Source organism: Gouania willdenowi, chromosome 12 (genome assembly GCF_900634775.1).
Source record: "Gouania willdenowi chromosome 12, fGouWil2.1, whole genome shotgun sequence".
Classification (NCBI taxonomy): Eukaryota; Metazoa; Chordata; class Actinopteri; order Blenniiformes; family Gobiesocidae; genus Gouania; species Gouania willdenowi.
The window spans coordinates 30,216,155-30,233,571 of record NC_041055.1 but is presented as its reverse complement, the minus strand read 5'-3'; the positions used below and the strand labels follow the sequence as shown (position 1 = coordinate 30,233,571).

Sequence of the window (17,417 nt, the reverse complement as noted above, 5' to 3'; positions counted from 1 at the left end):
TCCTGAGGAAGTATCTGCTCTATGAGCTCTGCCTTTCAATTTCTATCTTTCAAGTTCTGCCTTTCAAGTTCTGCCTTTCAAGTTAAGCCTTTCAAGTTCTGCCTTTTGTCAGCGGTTGTTCTAAACTCCTCAGTTGCCACGGTTACTTGATGTTTTTTTTAATTCAGAATGAGTTATTCTGCATTAAATCATTCTGCTTCATGTTTACATGGTAATAGTAATTCCAGAACTGAGGTTTACATGGAAAACCGGTTCATTCAGCTTTATTTAATTCCACTTTAGGTCTGGGGGTTGGGAAGGCTGTGATTGGACAGGGGGCGAACATGACGTATCACGTCTATTGGGAAAAACACACAACCAACATGTTATTGTCGGCTGTAACACAGAAGACCACACATGAGAAGTGTTTTCACCTTTATTTTGATTGTTGTATTGAAGCAACAGCTCAACAGTAACTCACTTTTGTCCACGGAGCAGAAGAGATAGAAACTGATCACCAGTAAATAAAGTCCAGTAAAACTCTGTAAAACAAAAACCAGGAATAAATAGTTGCTTCCTGATAAAGATAGTAGCTCTAAAAATGGTTACAATGATAAACTTGGTGATATTACAGCCTGTGCAGCAGTATGGGGACGCATGTCCGGGTCTTAGTATCACCCGTCTGATGAAACCTGTTCCGTTTGCTGATCTCCATGTGTGTGATAAGTCCATGTGTCCGTGTTAATGTCAGCATGTTTTTGCCTCCGTCCATTCCCTTTTTTCATTATATTCATGGCTAAAAACGCTCTTATTAAATAGTGTCAGTGTCATACCACAGAGAGAAGCTGTGACTGAGAACATCCTCTACATCAGAGGTCTCATTCTCGTGGCCGCAGAACAATGTGAAAATGTAATGTTAGTGAAGCCGTATGTTTTATACTGTAATGTAATGACGTGACTCGAGCTGTTATCAAAGATTTTGAGCCTTTAATGGAAGTCCTTAAAACATCATGTACCCCTCATTCTCTGCTGACGCCCACCCTTCCCCAGCCTCCCAGCCAATCAACGCGCAGAACACATGTAAACAGAGGCGAACATTGGCAGAGAAAGCTGCACGTAACGATGCTTCAAATGCCATGGGAAACCACAACACGTGTTAAACATTGAATAAACTACACGTGGAACATAACTCAGTAACATAGGACCTAGTCTGTTACAATATGAATGGCACTTTACAGCATTGTGCATTGACGATGTCACCAAGGGAAGCACACCACCGATAGAGCCCCCCACCCAGCCAGCTCGCACCCGCCGTCTCGCTCCTCTAGTCTTACCACTGCACAGAGAGTCATGTCAATGAAGTGTACCAATGAGGACATTGACAAGGAACATATGGTTCAGCTGTCTCCTGGCCATCTTCTTCTTTCAAATAGCTGGGAATCTGTTGAGATGCATGTATTTGATGAGTTCCTGCTGACTCTTGCATCCAACCAAATCAAACCTTCTTCTCATCTGGACAATGACAATGGAAGCGTTAAGGAGCCAAGTCTAGATTGGGGAGAAGAACTCAATCTTGATTCAGGAATCTTCACCCTTCCTCATTGTTGTGATGAAAATCTGGAACCAGTTTCCTCAGTGAAGGGACCTGTGGTAGAAGACGTCCCCATCCCCGCCCCCAAGAGGTTTAGGAACGTTAGGAAGTTCTTTTCCAGAATTCGAAAAATGTTTTTAGGCTGCTTCTCTTCCTCCGTGCAGGAGTAAATCTATGTAGCACATTTTATAATAAATACAATGTTATTTAACAGAACAATCCACTCCTGTCCTCATATGTGTCCTTTAGCCATAACATAACATTATTGTAAGAATGGCCTCATGTGTAGCCTTAAAAAGTAGTCCAAGTTTCCAAAAATGCAGTCAAGTGTATTTATTTACAGTGAAAAAAAGTGCATCAGTATTTCTGTTTTCACAACATTTCATATGAAAATTGTGTGTTCACATTGTTATGTCTAAGGTGGGCCCATAATAGAAATATAAGGTTTCATTAGCCAGGACAGAAATGAAGCTGTTAATAGGGGTTGGTCAGTGACAATTCATATAAGCAAATAGTATGGTATAGTGGCTTCTTTGATGGAAATATTTGTATTGGTTGATAATTTATTTTTTCCTTCAAAAGTCAGTTTTAGTCAAGTTATTGACATTTTCTTAGAAGTCCTAATTTTAGATCAAAGCTCCACAAATGGCATTACACAGTGAAGGATCTGATAAAAGCACTTTGGTGTTTGGTTTGCTCACAGGTTCCAGTCAGTTTTGATTTCTGGTTATTGTTTACTGGTATTAAATGTTGTAAGAATTGTGTTACAATAAATATCATTTTAGACAATGTTGATATTTTTGTTTTCTTTCCACATTAATAAACACATTTGGATAATGTTCTTAAACAACTGATTCTTTTCATTTTTCTTTATTGTACATTATATTAACTGTCATCAATGCCTTTAATTGTAAAACAATATATTTTCGCTTTGGTCTGTATTTCCATCGTAAGTTTGGTCTTAAATTTTCTTAAGGTGGTATTAAAAAGTCATAAATATATATTCTTGTATTCTTCTTACCTGTAGTCACCCTGTATTTATCATCATCATGCTTGTAACCTATGTGAATAGATGCTTGTAAAATAAAAATGTACACATTGTTTTTTTTTTTTACATTTAAACTTTTATTGAACCTCAATTTAAGATGCACTCCTGGCAAACAAACATATTCATATTAATAATTCAGAGAATGATGACATCATTTGTCACACAAACATAGCAGAGAACAGTGACAGTGAGGAGGTCATAAACTGATAAATATTTTCACCCTCATAGACCACATGGTCAGAATGCTCTGCCAGATGTGCTCCAGTGTTTAAGTCGTGTCGTTACGACAGTTCTTCAATCACTTTCTAGCACAGATGGCCACAGACAGAGCGATGCCTCCAATGGCTACTGCAGTGGCACCAAGCAGCCACTTCCAGCTCAAACCCCATGCTGACTTGGCCTGATGTTTGTGGGTGCTGGACGGGTTCTCCAACATCTTCTCATCCATGGCCTGATGTTTGTGGGTGCTGGACGGGTTCTCCAACATCTTCTCATCCATGGCCTGGTGTTTGTGGGTGCTGGACGGGTTCTCCAACATCTTCTCATCATCCTCACTGTGCTTCTTCATCACCGTGGAGACCTCATCGCGGATCGTGTTGTTGAGTGGCTTCAGGTCTCTGCGCTGATCAAGAACATTTCCTTGCTCCCTCTTGCAGGTGGCCAGATCAATCTCAGTGGGGGGCAGCAGCTTCAGGCCTGGAGCATCAGTAGCTTCCAGCAGCGTAACTTCAAACTCAGCCTTTGACGGAACCTGGATGATCGCCTTCTCTCCCATTCCCATGAGTTGCACCGCCACATCCAGTGCCCGGATCACTTCTCCAGCTCCCAGAGTGAACGACAACTCCGACAGCTCCTCGACCAGCGTCCCATCCAACAGACGTGTTTTTAGATTAATCTTCACAATCTGTCCAAGATGTGGCCAACTGTCTCTTCCTCCTCCAGCCTGCAGCACCTTTTTCATTAGCAGATTACTTCCAAAGATATCTAACCACTCATCAGCAGGTGGTTGGGGGTCAGTTTCTCTCCTCATGGACTGATCCATGACAATCTTATTCCCACTCTTCACGACTGGTGCACTGTCACTGCTTTGTAAACAACCTGAAACACAAGAAAACATATTATAAATAGATTACCATTATTAGCTGGCAGCTTCTGAGCAGGGTTGGGGTCAGTAATAATTGTAATCATGTAATTGATAATTAATTACAAAGATGGTGTAGTTATAATTGTAATTGTAATTTTAAAAATCTGGTGCTGTCATAATCTCATTAAATTCTAGTTGAGTTCAGATAATTTACTTTGTCATTGTAATTGCCTTCAAAATTCTATAAAAAAGTCAATTATTTGTTCTACATATATGTAGTTAACAATTATTAAAATGTTTATATCAAGCTTTCCCACATTTTACCATTTTAAAAGTGTATTTTACAACTGACTTAAGACTTGTTATCATATGAGATGCTAACAGAAAGCTAACACAAGAGAAAGGTTAACTTTTATTAGGTTATCTATTTCAGGTTGAGTATTTCTGAATAATTGTAAAGTAAATGAGAACGTAATGTAATTGTAATTGGATTTCTGAGGCAAAAAATAAATAAATTGTGATTCAATTGTAATGGGAAAAATTGCTGGTCACTGTAATCATAATTGACTTGTTAGATTGTCCTCTGTGCCAAAAGATGGTATGAGACTTACCGTTTAAGAACAGCTTAGGGAAGGATGTTAATTCTGGGACGTATCAGTCTTTCTTTGAATCAGGGGCTGTTCCAGCTGTTTCCTATTCTCTCCTATCTGCAGCTTTGGGCTTTCACACTCTGTCTGTGTTTTTTCTCCTGAGGAAGTATCTGCTCTATGAGCTCTGCCTTTCAAGTTCTATCTTTCAAGTTCTGCCTTTCAAGTTCTGCCTTTCAAGTTCTGCCTTTCAAGTTCTATCTTTCAAGTTCTGCCTTTCAAGTTCTGCCTTTCAAGTTAAGTCTTTCAAGTTCTGCCTTTTGTCAACGGTTGTTCTAAACTCCTCAGTTGCCACGGTTACGTGATGTTTTTTTTTAATTCAGAATGAGTTATTCTGCATTAAATCATTCTGCTTCATGTTTACATGGTAATAGTAATTCCAGAACTGAGGTTTACATGGAAAACCGGTTCATTCAGCTTTATTTAATTCCACTTTAGGTCTGGGGGTTGGGAAGGCTGTGATTGGACAGGGGGCGAACATGACGTATCACGTCTATTGGGAAAAACACACAACCAACATGTTATTGTCGGCTGTAACACAGAAGACCACACATGAGAAGTGTTTTCACCTTTATTTTGATTGTTGTATTGAAGCAACAGCTCAACAGTAACTCACTTTTGTCCACGGAGCAGAAGAGATAGAAACTGATCACCAGTAAATAAAGTCCAGTAAAACTCTGTAAAACAAAAACCAGGAATAAATAGTTGCTTCCTGATAAAGATAGTAGCTCTAAAAATGGTTACAATGATAAACTTGGTGATATTACAGCCTGTGCAGCAGTATGGGGACGCATGTCCGGGTCTTAGTATCACCCGTCTGATGAAACCTGTTCCGTTTGCTGATCTCCATGTGTGTGATAAGTCCATGTGTCCGTGTTAATGTCAGCATGTTTTTGCCTCCGTCCATTCCCTTTTTTCATTATATTCATGGCTAAAAACGCTCTTATTAAATAGTGTCAGTGTCATACCACAGAGAGAAGCTGTGACTGAGAACATCCTCTACATCAGAGGTCTCATTCTCGTGGCCGCAGAACAATGTGAAAATGTAATGTTAGTGAAGCCGTATGTTTTATACTGTAATGTAATGACGTGACTCGAGCTGTTATCAAAGATTTTGAGCCTTTAATGGAAGTCCTTAAAACATCGTGTACCCCTCATTCTCTGCTGACGCCCACCCTTCCCCAGCCTCCCAGCCAATCAACGCGCAGAACACATGTAAACAGAGGCGAACATTGGCAGAGAAAGCTGCACGTAACGATGCTTCAAATGCCATGGGAAACCACAACACGTGTTAAACATTGAATAAACTACACGTGGAACATAACTCAGTAACATAGGACCTAGTCTGTTACAATATGAATGGCACTTTACAGCATTGTGCATTGACGATGTCACCAAGGGAAGCACACCACCGATAGAGCCCCCCACCCAGCCAGCTCGCACCCGCCGTCTCGCTTCCGAGGCTGGGGGCTCATAGGGGACCTACTCGTCTCGGTTATCATCAACGAAACATCGGTGTTGGCTGGAACGTACAGCTGATTCCATGGGGTTATTATAGAAAATAAAAGCCTCTGTGGCTGCATCCCATGGTTTGTATCGGCTATAATCGGCTAATGTCCCACCGTCCCGACGGATAGTAAACGCCCCACTGGCGATTGCCTTTTTTCCGCTCTCTATCTCTGTACTATCTACCATCTAGAAATGTCATGATGTTCATGTCATCACAAAATACATGAACATTGAGCACAAAAAGAAAAAGTGGTTCATTATCCACCTCATTGTCGTCGGAAGAAAAAGCGGAAATGACGTTCTCCATGCGTCTGGTTGGCTAAAGACGTGACTTTAACTGTATTGCTGGGAGAGCGACAGCAATTAGCTGATGTCATGTCATGTTGGATTTTCTGCAGATACACTTTTTAAGTTTTTGGTTGAAATGTCATGCCAGAAATTAAGATCTTAACGAAATAACCAAAGAATGACGGGTATTGTCGACCCTAGTCTCTCTGGTGCCCTAGGCCAGATTTTCTTTTGGACCTCTTATATTTTTTATACCACGTATTTGACATTTACATTATTGTTATATTATTATTATCAGAATAATTTCTAACACTTACATAGTGGTCTTCACCATATCCACAAAGATGCTTTACATAAGGAGAAAACATGAGCAAAATAACTTTTTTGACATTTTATTTACTTGTGATAAAAGAGTTTCACATACACATATAAAAGAACACAAACAAGTAAATAAAAGCTAATTTAAATATCTTAATAATTAATATTATTATAGTAAATCATTGCACAAAAACAAGATACAGATTAAAGATAGATAGATAGTGGTGAGTTGGCTCATCAAATATTATTTTTAATTTAAATACTAGTGACTACAATGTTTTACTATATTTCATTATGTGAAAAGATGCAAAACTTCCAGATTTAATATAATCTTACTTAAATTTTTGTAACGAACACGCATTAATTTACACAATTACAGTTCACAGAAGTATTGCACAAAGAAACTATTTATTAAAATAGTGTTATTTTCTGGTGGTGATTTATAAACAGCTTTAACCAACACAAGCTAAAAAAAAACCCATTCATTATATGGAAGAGATTTGTCTCAAAAATATTCACTAATACATATGGAGCCCTGGAGGTGACATGGATAAAAAAAAAAAAAAAGATCTCTAACTGTGACTTAATGATCTCGTAGTGCAACTTACTTATTATCTCACACTGTGAGTTACAGAGACTGGTTCTGGGTCAGAGTTTATCACAATGACATCATCCACAGTGCTGGATATTCATCTGTTTATTGATTTTTACTTTGAAAACGATTCAAAACATAAAAATATTAAAGATTTGTTTGCTAGACGGCACAACTTTAACATGAGTGATGGACAGGTAAAGATGATACTTTAGTTCTAGAGGACACAGTCGTCATAAAGCATAGCTTAGAGTCCTGGTTGAATTCATTAACAACAACTACAATACTACGGTAACTTCATGGATACCACCGATAGAGCCATGGATAGATTTTATTTAATGCTTTTCATAGACACTCAAAGCTCTTTACATTGATGTGCATCATTCTTTCACTCCACACACAGTGGTGGTAAGCTACTATTGTAGCCACAGCTGCCCTGGGGCAGACTGACAGAAGTGAGGCTACCATAGTGAACCATCGGTCCCTCTGACCACCACCAACACTCACTCACACACTACATTCATACGATGGATGTACATGGACTTGAAAATGGTTCTATTAGAGTTTTTCAGCGTTTCCTCGTCCCTACAGATGCAGACAATAGCCTTGATAGTCACTGACCCTCAAAGTAACACCACCAGTAATGTTACATACAGCACTAAGATAAGACTGTACAGTGAATAGTGAATGTGATCATGTCCCTCTGTCACACATTGATCCCACCTACCCACCCACCAACCACAGCATGGAAGGTCCAGTTGACAGAATGTTATATATGTCACTCACATGTACTACCCAAAACAATGTTTGACTGTTTGACCTACATAAAGATATTACATTAAAAAAGAAGAAAAACACTCATTTCCTTAAATGTGTATTTATGTAATTCACAACAATAAACAATACAAGGTTTTTTTTTTGTTTTTTTTTATCATGAAAGCCTAATATACTGTATTTCAAACAGAAGCATATTGCATCACTTGAAGAAAAAAAAAGAAATTCTGAGTAATTTTTTTGTGTTCAGACTTTAGGAGTAATTTATTTTTTGTTAATTTTTTCACTGTTTGTCGTACCATTTTTGACTACTTTTTTCTGTTTTCCGTGCTAGTGTTTTTCCCTTTTTTTCTTCTGTTTTTCATGCAATTCTTTTCTGTTTTCTGTGATAATTTCATTTTTTCTGACAATTTTTTTTTTAATTTTTTTGCTCATTTTTCCCCCTGTTTTTCAGACTAATTTTTTTCTGAGCTTAGAAAGCATTTGAAACAAGATACATTTATTTCTGTATTGAGAGCAAACATGGCCGGCTTGTTTACTTAGATGAAAGTGTACTTTAAACTTGGTTTGCTAACCCCAAGAGTGGGAGATAGTTCTATTTTTAACAAACAATAATAATAATGGACTCATTACAGAACTTTTAAACCCACCTTTTTAAACTTTTATTGTTTATTTTTTTATTTTTCTGTATTCTGTAAAGTGGCTTTGAGTCGCAAAAAAAAAGCGCGATATAAAATGTATATGTTTATATTTTTATGTATTAGTATAAGTCGTGCATCATTTCAGGTGATAATCATAGTTGACTGAGTGTTTTTGCAGCACCCTCCCCTCCTCCTGCTAGGGCACCCTGGGGTGCTGCTGCTTTACTCCTTTGCCTCACTTGGCTCGTCTTCACGCACGCGGACAGGAAGCTCGTTCTCTGCATTTTGCGTCGGCGACATTAAAAAGGACGCGTTGCCTTTAAGCAGAGCTCAGCGGTCTGTATCTACTGGCACAGACCGAGGCTGGTGCGTCTTTACCCGGTCCTAGAATCCACTGACACCCGGTCCTTCTACTTCTTTATAACCTGGATGGAACTAATCATCCTCGGTTTATGATCATGATTCTAAAAAGAAGCGATAGGATGTAGGTCTTTAAGCTGTGGGGGTTTTTCTGGCCCGTTTTTGACTGAAAATCTAGTCAAGGACGCGCACTTTGATCTTTGTTGGATCGTTGGATGAATCGTGGACTGCAGCAGCAGCAGACGTGTTATTTGATTGTTAATCTGAAAGAATTGCGGGTGGTGCTGAAATGCGTGTGAGGATGTGATCAGAGGGACATTATTGGCTTTATTCTCTCTCCACTGCCTCCATCCACTCACACTGAGCCGCTGATGATGCCTCGGACACTGCGGAGGGTGGTCCACATGATGCTGTTCTGTCCTCTGTCCAAAGGCCTGCAGGTAGGTGTGCTGTGCACAATGGGATTCTATTAAAATCACTGCTAGATGCACCGCATAGCCACGTCACAGAGGACTGTTCTCAAACTAAGGTTTGGTTTCAGTAACACAATGTGCAAACAACACAATAGAATTATATAGAATAGAACAATAATTAAAATAAATATAAATATGAGCAGAAGATTAGCAGATATAGTTACAGATTTTTAAAATGTATATTCAATTAAGAGAAAGCATTTACAATGATTTTAAATGGTGTGTTTCACGTTTATTATACCTTTTTTATTTTTATTTTTTTGAGTGGGTGCAATTTGGCGCCCCTCCAGCAGATGGCGCCATAGGCGGCCGCCTGTGTTGCCTGTCGGGAGGGCCGGCCCTGGACAGTCTCTAGATTCGAGCCACAATGTGTGTAACATATAACACAATTGATAATGTTGACTACAAAATGCATTTGCATCAATGCGTTCTTCATCCATCCATCATTTTCTGACCCGCTTGCTCCTTTTTTCAGGGTCACAGGGGTCACCTGGTGCATATCTCCAGCTCTCATTGGGCGTTAGGCAAGGGTACTCGTCATTTAATGTAGTATACTCATGATAACATCAGGTCGGTGGCCGCTTTCTGCTTAATTTTTGCTGCAGTACCATACATGAACTGCTGGGTGCAGTGTTGAAGAAGAAGAACCAAATTAAAGACAGGAAGAAGATGGTCACATGACTCGAGCGCCAAAAAATAACTTGTATTTTTGAAAGAACAACAAATTAATTCATATATACTTTGTACAGACACTGTTTTATTAGCCTGGAATTCATTCTAATCTCCTTGTATTATTCAATGTTTAATTAATACAGGCGATTAGTCTGGAAGCGCTCACCAGGCGTTTGAAACACGTGCAGAGTAACCCATCAAACGGTGAGCGGACGTAAATTTGCAGTGGCAGGGAGGCATTGCCCCCTAGTGGTCAAAAGTTTTCATTACAGGGTTTTCAAATTAATTCGAAAAAATACAATTCATAATTAATGTACATGATATACAAATATTTTAAGTGCCATGATACACAGTGACTGTAGAAAATGTATATGAGTTAATTTGTTGTTCTTTTAATAACACAAGTTATTTTTTGGCGCTCGAGTCATGTGACCTTCGTCTTCCTTTTAAGGTTACATAATTGAGTTTTTTTAATAGGATACATTTCGACTGCTTTGATTCTAACATATTACTGTTAGTTTCATGTCACAGATGTTAGTTCTACTTCAGGTGTGAAGTATAAGTTTTCAGTGAAATGGTCCCAAACTTTTGAGACTTTAGGTGAATCAACACTGCACCCAGCAGGTCATGTATGGTACTGCAGCAAAACTAAAGCAGAAAGTGTTCATCGGCCTGATTTTAGCATGAATTTACATTAATCGACGCATCGATGTAAATTTTTGTCGTCAACATTATCATTTATATTACTAATCCTTTATGCACTATTGTATATGTTACACACATTGTGGTTGGCAAGAATTTTGTGACGTTTGTATATAGATTCATTCACGTGAAAATCTGAAAAACACGTGAAAATTTGAAAAAATACCTGTGAAAATTGCGGATGTATTTGTGAATATTTTTGAGACAAATCTTTCCCCATACTCAAGCTGTCTGCTGGGGTTCCATAATATATATATATTTAAACTATAAATCATGTCGTATCATTACAAACATGCACATATTTAGTTTTTTGTTCATACTTTAAACACATTTTATGTTATATATGGTATTACATTGTGTTTAATTGAGGTGAGGATTTTAAACGGATCCTTGAAAAATGTTCTCCCCAGGTTTGGTTCCTTTTCTTTTTTACGCTGATCATAATTGTTGTTCTTGTTTGTTTTTTCTTCTGTTTCAAAGGGTCGACTCCCAGCCATTAAGGTCAAATACCTTCTCCTGGCGTGGCTGGGCATCCTGGTGGTCAGCTGGATTGTGTACATGCAGTACGCCTCTTACTCTGAACTCTGTCGTGGACACGTGTGCCAAATGGTTATTGTAAGTATTCCAGGTTTAATCAAACATTGGTGATGCATAATGTCTGTAAAATAGTTCTCAATTACTGAAATTCAATTACAATTAATCACAATTACTGCGCCTTTATTAAATAAGCCTATAAAACGTAACCTTCCTCTTGTGTTAGCTTTCTGTTAGCATCACTAATGATAACGGGTCAGTTTTGACCCACGTCTTAAATAAGCTGTAAAATACAATATTTTCAACTCCTACGTAATAGAAACACAGCAGTGTGTGGGATTGAATGTCTCTGCCAGTGAACACGCATGGTCAGCCGTTCTATTTCATCCTTTTCTGACATCCACCAGAGGATATATCCTCTCTCAGGTCATCAGGATCAAGCGTGACTTTGATGTTATTAATACTCGACCAACACATGCGTGACATGGAATGTTCAGCACTGAAAGTAGCACCACTAGCAGCAGGATTCATTCATTCATTCATCGTCTGACCCGCTTGTTCCTGTTCAGGGTCACGCTACCTGCTGGAGCCTATTTACAGCTCTCAATGGCCACCGTACCATAGTTCAGGGGTTCTCAACCTTGGGGCCAGAGCCCCATTTGAATTTGAATTTGAATGTATTGATTATTTAAAAGGGACAATGCACAGTAATAAACAGACATGCTGTAAATGAGCCAGATTTAGCCAAAAGAAGCTAGTTTTCATCTGGTGTCCCTGGCCTTATTTTAAAGAGCACCCTATAATGTAACAGGTGTTAAAAACAGAGAGAATACAACCATGGCAAAAGAGAACAAGTATGACATAATAATAATAATTACAGATTAAACAAAGCAGCAAGCGTGGACTAAAACTTCCACACAGTATGTTACAACAGAATCTGTGTACAGTTCTTTCTTTGGTCATTCCGTTTTAAAACCAAATCAAAATAACAAATTAACAGTGTGGTTATTTTTTTTTTACTGATTTAAAACCAAAACATAAATACAGAGAAACCAAAAACCAAATAAGCAGCATTTTTCTGTTTTGTTTTTAAATTTTTTTAAAACTTCTTCTGTTTGTGTGGTTTTTGGAAATTTACAGGGAAATTAGAGCGATAACTGAAGTCCCCTACACCTGGTTTCCCTCCCCAGGTCCTGGACCAGGTCTCCTCACACAATAGGACTGTTTAGGATTTATTTCAGCAGTTTTCTGGTTCTGCTCATGTTTTCATTCAGTCTGTGGATGTTTTAGCTCGTAAAAAGCTGCTCACGTTTATGTTTTGTTTTGCGGTGTTACGGTCCAAATAGTATCCAGATAACCAGGTGACTATTGACTGTGAGGCTGATCTGAGGAACAGTAGATGTTAGAACTTCTACCATTTGACACTTTTGCAAAAACAATTTCAGCTTTTTTGAGGGCAGTTAAAATGTTTATTTTGCACGTTATGAATACCGCTAACAGCAGCCGTCAACACACACGGAAGTTGATCACAAGAAACGTGGAGCACCAGTAGATTCATTACACCACCACTGATTCCACATATCATGTGCTTGTTTTAGGTAACATCCATTTTTTTGGTTTTGATTTATTTATGTATTAATAATAACGTGACTTATGCGTTGCTCCTTTTTCGTCCGGGAGCAAAAGTCCGTAGAGTCACCTGTTTATCTGGATACTATTTGGACCGTAACACTGGTCGGTAAAGTTGGCAGATATTCACAGATTCAGACTTCCAAATCAATAACTCTTTAACGAAACGTCATCAACACATAAATTACGTCTGTTGAAAATCCAGATGCCTTTTCATAAATAAATAATCTGCAATAAATGTCAGTAATATATTACCACCACAACCTGGATGCACAAATATTCACAAACTTGTTCCAGTTTCCTGTGTAGCTAATGTGTTTTTTTGTATGTTATCACAGTGCGATCACTACAAACGGGGAATAATATCCGGCTCCTCCTGTAAGGAACTGTGTGATCAGAGGACACTTACCTTTCATCACTGCATGTCCACCTCCTCTACACACCAGGTCAAATAAACACAGACTCACTCACTGTAGATACGCTAGAAATACTTATTTATCGCATGTTTCAAGCTCAAACTCTGCAGTTTTTAGGTTTTTATTTGATCTTTTTTTTTTTGTCGCAGGTTTACGTTGGACTGTGGAAGGAGAGACCTGTTGTTATTAAGTGTAACACTGAAGATCCAGTGAAAATCGATGGCGCTCCAGACTCGATTTTGCATCAGGAAATAAGTTTATTTGACAAACCAACGCGTGGAACCTCGATGGATGAGTTTAAGGAGATGCTGCATGATTTTCTCAAGGTCTCTCAACTCAACTACATTCAGTGACATGTGCAGGAAAAAAAACAGACTACTGTTTTCCTCATTTCCTCATTTTCCTCAACAGATTACTGTTTTCCTCATGGAAAAAAAAAAAAAAACAGATTACTGTTTTTTTTATGTTGGAACATGTGGAGGGACATCACACGTTAACACTTTTTTAAAGGGATCTTCGATATTAATTTAATCGCATTTTAAAAATGGGACTACTTTACAGTTTTAGAGCCTGTGTTCCTCCTTCTTGAAATCACGTGATTGATGATGTCACACGGCCCCACTTCCTGTAAACATCCCATTGTTTTCTATTGGAATGAAGCATTCAGCCTGATTTTTAGATCATTTAGCAGCTTTTTAGGTCAAAATCACAACTTGTGCTGCTTTTGGTTGCTCTAAATAACCAGGAAAAGTTAAAGATGCCGAGCTAAATTTCTTTTTTTTAACCAAAACTCCCACCCAAAAGGACTATTATCCTCATGGTTTGTATGTCTTCAACAGTCCTTGACTATTTGCTAACTTCAGACACCAGAGCATGTCAACACACTGTTAAATTCAGTATCTCAGTCGTAAAACCAGATTCTTAGATACTTTGTTCTATCACTAATAATCTAATCAATTGATGATGATGGACTAATGGAACCCACCTTGTTGGATGTTTCTGTCAATAAACCATCTACAAATACAACAAGAGACATTTTCTAGCTGCTGAAAGTACAATTATTAAATCTAAATTTCTAGCATAGGTCCCTAAAAACAGCAGAGCAATGATAGCGATTTCATAGATCAAGGTTTTTGATCTTTCTTTCTGGAGTTTATCAAAGAATCTTGTAACTATGACATGATAATCTTTAAATAAACCTTCTTCCCACAGGTTAACCTTGGGGACCAGCCATCACTGAACACCCTGGTGGACAGGGTCATAAATCTTGCTGACGTAAACTCCGATGGTAAAGTGTCACTCGCTGAAGCCAAATCCATCTGGGCTCTACTGCAGATTAACGAGTTCGTCCTGATGGTGGCGCTGGAGGAGAAGGAGCACACTCCCAAACTGCTGGGCTTCTGCGGTGACTTATACGTGACGGAGCGAGTGAGCCACAGCTCCCTCTACCCACTACAGGTGCCTCTTTATCTACAGGCTCTGGTCCCGGAGACTCTGAGCACGAGCTTCAACCACTGGCTCGCTCCGACCTGGCCTCGCAGGGCTCGCATTACCATCGGCCTTCTGGAATTCGTCGAGGAGGTTTTCCACGGTTCCTACGGGAGTTTCCTCATATGCGACGCTAATCCCTACCACGTGGGCTACAACGCTAAGTACGATTGCAAAATGGCTAATCTACGCAACGTGGCCTCCGAAGCGTTTGTGCGTGGGTTCCTGAAAGGAAAGCGATGCGAGACCAACGCAGACTGCACCTACGGCAAGGATTGCACGGCCACGTGCGATCGTCTGGTGAAGCAGTGCAACACGGAGGTCCTGCAACCTAATCTGGCCAAAGTGTGCATGCTGCTACAGGATTATTTGCTGTTTGGTGCGCCGTCAGACCTCCGAGGAGATCTAGAGAAGCAGCTGCGAACCTGCGTGACGCTCAGTGGTTTGGCAAGTCAAATGGAAGTCCACCACTCATTGGTCCTGAACAACTTGAAGACTTTACTCTGGAAGAAAATCTCGAACACGCAGTACTCCTAAAATTAGGAAGTACAAAAGCAGATTACGGCCAATTTTGATGCACGAAATAATTTTGGGCAAATCAAGGAAAAATTTGAAATGTCGACAAAGTGTAAATTTCGAGAAAAAGGTTTAATCGAATGTTGAGATTAAAATGAAAATGTTGAGAATAAAGTAGAAATGTCGAGAATAAAGTCAAAATGTTGAGATTACAATCAAAATATTGAGAATAAAGTAGAAATGTTGAGAATAAAGTCAAAATGTCAAGCTTAAAATTGAATTGTTGAGAAAAAAGTTGAAATATAATGTTGAAATTAAAGTCGAAATTTTGAAAATAAACAATATCAAATGCATGGAAGCTGACTAGGGCCATTTCACCATATACTTTAACAGTCTCCATCCAAACTGGCCCTAATATGTTTCCGTAGCTCCTCAATAGCCACAGATGGACTAAATGCTCCACTTATTCCAAACTTGACTGTTTTTTTCCTTCTGAACTGATAAAGTTTTTGGGCAGTATCTCTTCAAAGTTCTTAAAGAGATCAAAACGCTGTGTTCATGAGCGAAAAAAGAAAGACTTGCTTTGTTATTAAGCCCAACTTCAAAGCATAGTTTAACGTATTCATCAATACATGGCCACAATCTGCTGTTTGTTATATACTGTGAATTGGCCCTCATTATCTTCTGTAGATTTGACTTTATTAGCCAACCTTCACTTTTATCCTGATACTGAATTTTTAATTAAATTTTTTAAATCTCGACTTGAATCTTAACATTTCTACTTTATTCTTAATTTGCCATAAATCATTTTTTTCATCAAAATTTGTCCAAAGCGATCAACTGAAGCTCCCGTTTACGAAAGAATAAGTTCTTGAACAAAGGCGCTTTTTGTTTTTTTAAAACAGTTCCACCAAATGCTCAAGGTTGTGGGTATTTGTGTGTTTCTAGTTTTGACTGTTTTAACAAGAGGCTTTGAATCGATGCACAAACAACAATAATAAACTTTGTAATGCCATCATTTGAGAAAGACTATCAGCACATGATAATCTCAGGACAATACCCATAACTCTTCTGTATATTTATGTAAATAAAAGTGTTTGTTTTCTTGTAGGTTTCTTTAGGAGGTGCTGGATGTTTTTTGGAATGTATGAGAATTTTAAACAATGTAGTTATAGAAAAAAAAATTGAGCAAGGAAAGGATGGAAAGGAAAAACTCCCTTTTACAGGATGTGTGTTTCCGGCAAGTATGGAGAGAATAGAACTGAACATTTAGGTTTGAATAAACTCGCTAGATCAGGAACATTTGACTCAAAAGCCATATAATTAGTTTTAAAATTACACCTTTTCATCTTCACATACTGAAACTGTGAGCTGGTTCTACAAGAACAGATACAAAAGTATTCACGTTAAGGAGGAAAACACAAAGAAACAAACGTCTGAACTGGAAACATAGACACAAGGAGAGAACTAGAGAAATTAGTAGAATCAAAGAAATCAAAGAGTTAACAAACATAAACACTGTGAACAAACACTCTTTAGATAGTACAGGAAAGGTAATCAAGAAATGACGAACACCTAAAAGAAAACAGGAGGAACTACTCAATCTATCGACAGTACATGTACACACTATGTATAATATATGATAATATCCACAATACTTTGCATGCTATTCAATATATTGGCCTTCAATTCTTGAACTGACTTCATTTTAAAAAGAGGACAAAATACCTTTTTTTTTTTTTTTTCTTCAAGGTAAGGCTTTTTATTTAAACAAATAATACTGCCCTACTTATACAAATTAAACACAGGACTATTTACACACTGCAAATGAATTTAATATTAACTTTAAAAACATATGGAGACTAGACTTTGGAGTTGAACTTTAAGATAAAAAGCCTCATTTAAAAAAACACTGAAAAACAAAAAATAAATAAAATATTTTAATAAGAAGCTTTTGATGATACATTAAGTCACAATAGCAATATAGATAACATAATCATGTTTAAAACAGAATAGTGACAATTTAATTCCAACAATTGTATACAATTTGAGTGTCAAATATCACTATTTATTTATTTATTTATTAAACACACGTTAAAGAAAAAAACAAACAAAAAACGTTAAAGGTATAATGAGGGAACAAAGCCAAATAATCA

At 38.1% G+C, this 17,417-nt stretch overlaps 1 protein-coding gene and 1 pseudogene across 1 annotated transcript; one reads left to right on the top strand and one right to left on the bottom strand.

Moving 5' to 3' along the window:
• Positions 1-2,916: 2,916 nt before the first annotated feature.
• On the bottom strand, positions 2,917-4,448 carry LOC114472952 (peptidyl-prolyl cis-trans isomerase FKBP8 pseudogene; annotated as a pseudogene).
• A 4,299-nt stretch (positions 4,449-8,747) lies between these two features.
• dipk1b (divergent protein kinase domain 1B) lies at positions 8,748-16,310 on the top strand. The gene is made up of 5 exons (XM_028462902.1): positions 8,748-9,271; positions 11,159-11,293; positions 13,180-13,287; positions 13,407-13,583; positions 14,470-16,310. The coding sequence occupies exons 1-5, from the start codon at positions 9,203-9,205 to the stop codon at positions 15,280-15,282; spliced, it is 1,302 nt and encodes a 433-aa protein (XP_028318703.1). The 5' UTR covers positions 8,748-9,202; the 3' UTR covers positions 15,283-16,310.
• Positions 16,311-17,417: the final 1,107 nt, after the last annotated feature.

Bases quoted from the DNA above. Each gene is read 5' to 3' on its own strand.
- dipk1b (XM_028462902.1), top strand. From the start codon at position 9,203: ATGATGCCTCGGACACTGCGGAGGGTGGTCCACATGATGCTGTTCTGT. The intron at 11,294-13,179 runs GTAAGTATTCCA...ATGTTATCACAG, and splicing joins ACGTGTGCCAAATGGTTATT to TGCGATCACTACAAACGGGG. The intron at 13,288-13,406 runs GTCAAATAAACA...TTTTTGTCGCAG, and splicing joins CCACCTCCTCTACACACCAG to GTTTACGTTGGACTGTGGAA.